Source organism: Osmia lignaria, chromosome 14 (genome assembly GCF_051020975.1).
Source record: "Osmia lignaria lignaria isolate PbOS001 chromosome 14, iyOsmLign1, whole genome shotgun sequence".
Lineage (NCBI taxonomy): Eukaryota > Metazoa > Arthropoda > Insecta > Hymenoptera > Megachilidae > Osmia > Osmia lignaria.
The window spans coordinates 1,177,368-1,181,283 of record NC_135045.1 but is presented as its reverse complement, the minus strand read 5'-3'; the positions used below and the strand labels follow the sequence as shown (position 1 = coordinate 1,181,283).

General features: G+C 37.4%; 1 protein-coding gene across 1 annotated transcript; it reads right to left on the bottom strand.

The window, feature by feature from the left end:
* Positions 1 to 1,384: 1,384 nt before the first annotated feature.
* Positions 1,385 to 3,411, bottom strand: LOC117609180 (very long chain fatty acid elongase 7). Its single transcript, XM_034335177.2, has 5 exons — positions 2,969 to 3,411; positions 2,710 to 2,900; positions 2,565 to 2,645; positions 2,183 to 2,366; positions 1,385 to 2,105 (listed from the first exon to the last, which is right to left on the bottom strand). Exons 1-5 carry the CDS (start codon positions 3,027 to 3,029, stop codon positions 1,783 to 1,785), a joined length of 840 nt encoding a protein of 279 aa, XP_034191068.1. The 5' UTR covers positions 3,030 to 3,411; the 3' UTR covers positions 1,385 to 1,782.
* Between the last annotated feature and the right edge of the window lie 505 nt (positions 3,412 to 3,916).

The following is a 3,916-nucleotide window of genomic DNA, read 5'->3' as shown; positions in this document are numbered from 1 at the left end:
CACAATATTTCTTCGCCATTGTCGGCGATGACAGTTGCAATAGACCCCATTGCGAGTCCCGTTCTATTCCACGTGAATTTCATAGTTTACAACCTGTACCATAATCACTGAATTTTCTTGTACAGTTCGTATTCGTGTCGCCTAATTAGTAACTAATGAAACAAGTTATGGGGACAATTTGAGGATCCAGCAAGAAGTCTACGAAATTAGGTCAAAACGGACCGAGTTTTTGCTACAAGTCGCTATTTCTCAGTCGAGATTCTTTGCCATGCTGCTAATAAAATACAAAAAAAAAATTGCCGTAGACGAGGTGAATTTACTTAAGACAATTTTTAATTGCCTTTCAAAGTATTCGACTGTGAACTTTGCTCGGATCAAGAATATGAAACACGAAGGTTGTTCTTTTAAAATATTTATTTTAAGATGCTGAAGATTTCATTGACAGATTTTACATTTTTTTCTAAAATATCGCAGAATTCGTCTACCCTCCACAAAGTCCTTTTGTATCGCAGGCGTTTCAGTTGTTGGTCATATTTTATATATCGTTAAAAAATGTTTCAAGTAGTAACGGAACTTCTGGACCAGTCAATACTTTCTAATGTAACTGTTACGCATAAAGCATAAGTAATGCGTGGTTTAGTCTATAAATAAATTGTTTCAGAACAGATTCAAAAGATAAGACTTGATATTTTTATTAAAAATCAAAGTTTCCGTTCACTGCGCAGCAACATGAGTTTCGCAAAAGTAAACGTTTAAGACGTCCCAGAATTAGATCGAATCCCCTGGAGAGATGATTGCTGAGGTGATTTTTAACAACTTTCCTTTGCCAAAATGTTGGTTAAGGCTTTGTTTTTGAATTAGAGCGCGCGCTGAACCGCGGGTAGGCATTTTATGGACCAAAAAATTGGCGTCCATCTAGCGGTGAAAAGGTGGAACTAACAAAATTAAGAATTTTATTTTTTGGCAAAATAAGGAACTTTTTGATATTTTCGAGGCAATGTATTTTCAAATACATAGGAAAAATGTTCATACAGTTGATTAAAAGTTTTAATTAAGACAACAGTCTCTCGTCGGTGCAGCTGTTATTTACTTAACTTACCGACTGCTGGAGGATCGATCGATCGGTAAGTTGTCGAGTAGTTTGAGACGTTTTCGTATAGACGGCGCTAGAATCGAATTTTTAAAATACAAGTGTGTCAAATAATTATTTTAATCATTATTTTAATCATAGATTTCTTCTTCCTTATGAGTTTATTTAATAAGCTAAGAAAATAAATAAAGTTAATTAAATAAACTCGGAAAATAAATAAAAGGTAGATGTATTGTTTGACAGGTAGATTCGCAACCCTTTGGCGGTTTCGTCAATACTATTCAGTAACTTCAGTTAGGTGTTAAAATAAAATTTATTGATCCCAAATGTACAAGTGACCAATGATTATCATCAAAACATTTATTGAATTCGCTTCTGGACGAAAAGGAACTTGTTTTCAGTACAAACATTATCTTCGAAACAGAGAAGGTATTAGCGTGTGTAGCTACGTCTATTTGCATTGCGATCTACAATAATGAATGAATATAAATAGAAAGTAAGTGGTAAGATTATTAGTTGACATATCGTTATGATCGGGGACAGATAACATCGTGAAATTATGTTGAGAAAGCAACTGCGTCTCTAAGTGGCAAGACGTAGAGCCATTCTATCGATGAGGTTGAGCCGTTTCTGAAACTGAATGAAGTCGGAATGAGCCAGGATCGAAGACGTGTAACGCAAATTTAACATTTTTACTGGTTCTTCAATTTTCCGTTTGATATTTCTGACGTGACACCGTTCGTAGCGACTTTTGGCTTTCTTATGTACGCCTTGTAGTAGAAGTCTGCGAACAAGACGATCATGAAGACGTTCTGGGGGATCATCACCGCAGCCGTCCATTTTGGGAAACCGCAATCCTCGGACCAGGCTAGCAACACAAAATGCAGCAGGATCAGGCAGAATTGGGTGAGTTGTATTTGTGTTATATATTTCTTCCACCAGGGTTTGCTCAATCGTAACGAGGTCACCAAGTAGTGCGTGTACATCACTATGTGAACAAAGCTATTGATCGTACCTGAAGAAAAGAACGTTTTATTAGAGATACGATGAACTATTTTTAAGATGTGTGCTGAGAATTCCAAGTTTGCTTACCCAAGAAGGTAATGTGACCACCAGCCAAAAATTTAGTTGCTGCCCAGGTACCTAAAGCCATCCCCGCGTGATGATAGACGTGAAGAAACGACACTTGATTCTGTTTCTTTCGAAGAACGAAGAAAACGGTATCCAACAGATCAAACAGCTTCACCATAAAGTACAACCATACAGTCCTGCTTATCTGTAGATTATTAGGTAAATTAGATTTACCTGAAGGCAAGGAATACTTTTTTTTTAAGCACCCTATATCGCCGATAGCGAACGTTCCAAGTCCTTCGCTATGAACGACGTATGAATACCTTATTGATAATCAATATTAATGACAAAAGAAGCAGGAAAAGAGTTAAAAAAAGGAAGCGGTGGTAATTTGTTCATTTACCTCAAGCGCCCTTGGACTGTAAGAATAATCAACCGGTTCACAGGCGAATTTATAGTGGAACAACCAGGCCAATTCCAACGCCTAAAATTTCATATTTTCTTTAATTTAACCCTGATCGATTTAATAAGTAAAGCTATTGACTTACCTTATAGAATACGTATGTACATAATACTATCTGTATTGCATTGTATATTTGCACGATTCTGTCTAAATTGAAGGGTTTCCTCTTCGCCATCAAATTAGGGCCCAAATCGTGCACGAAGTATAGGTAAAATCCTACTATACCTATGCAGGCCCATGGTGATCCGATGAGAAAGTAATCCTGTGTTCTAGGATCTTTTCAAACGATAGAAATATTAACAATTACCGCGTTAACTCTATTACGTTAATTTAAGCTTGAATACCTGCTAACTCCTCGTTGATGTAGCGGTAGCCGTGATAGATACGTCGTATCAATGTAGCCATATTTCCTCGATTGATAGATTCACTAAATTCACTTTAAAGTGCCTACGAATCGTCATAAATCTCTTCTCTTCTTCGAGTGAAAACACCAGTCAGTCTACCTCGGTTATAATTTTACGTTTCCGTTTTCGAAAAACTTTTCAGTATACAACATTCGTTTTTTATTCGATCGAGCTTTGCTTCTTACGAACAATGTACTCAAAGATGAACGCGAAGAAATAAATAAAAAATGAAAAAGAAAAGAAGATGAAGAAATTGTTGCACCGTTTAGTTTTGTCCTGCTCTTCAGGTGCGATCAATTTCGATCGATCGACCAGCTCCGCAGGCTTGTGCCCGATCCAACCTTAAAGGAGTAACAAGGGAGACTAATAGAATCCGTTTCCCCCGTCAAAAACTTACCAATTGCGGCGTCACTGTATTTTAATTAACGCGATCGATACAACGTTGTCTAACGTCTTTGACCTCTAGCATCTTGAAATAATTAAATGCGACTTTAAACGAGAGGGGAACTGGAATACGGGCGCATCAGGCAACCCTACTCGTCGCCTCGCGTCCGAAATGGTGAGATACTGACGACGGTAGAAGGGTATAATTTGATATGCTAATAATGATTAAACATAATTTTGATACGTCTATACAGGGGTCTGGTCAAAAGTTCATTGTCTAAAGGGAAGTGGAATGTGCGTCACCGTTCTCGTCAATGATCGTTGATAGAGTTCGATCGTGTTCCTCGAAACTATGCGATTGCGATAGGAAATAGTATCAAGGACGCGCGTAAGTGACTTTTTATCATTTTTAGATTAAAAATGAAGATGTCACTTGCATACGCGTAACATAGTTGTACTGTGCATTTCAAATTTCTACATTGGTAGATGCGTATTTCAGGAATT

Bases quoted from the DNA above. Each gene is read 5' to 3' on its own strand.
- LOC117609180 (XM_034335177.2), bottom strand. From the start codon at position 3,029: ATGGCTACATTGATACGACGTATCTATCACGGCTACCGCTACATCAAC. The intron at 2,367-2,564 runs GTAAATGAACAA...AATAATCTACAG, and splicing joins ACAGTCCAAGGGCGCTTGAG to ATAAGCAGGACTGTATGGTT. The intron at 2,106-2,182 runs GTAAGCAAACTT...TCTTTTCTTCAG, and splicing joins TGGTCACATTACCTTCTTGG to GTACGATCAATAGCTTTGTT.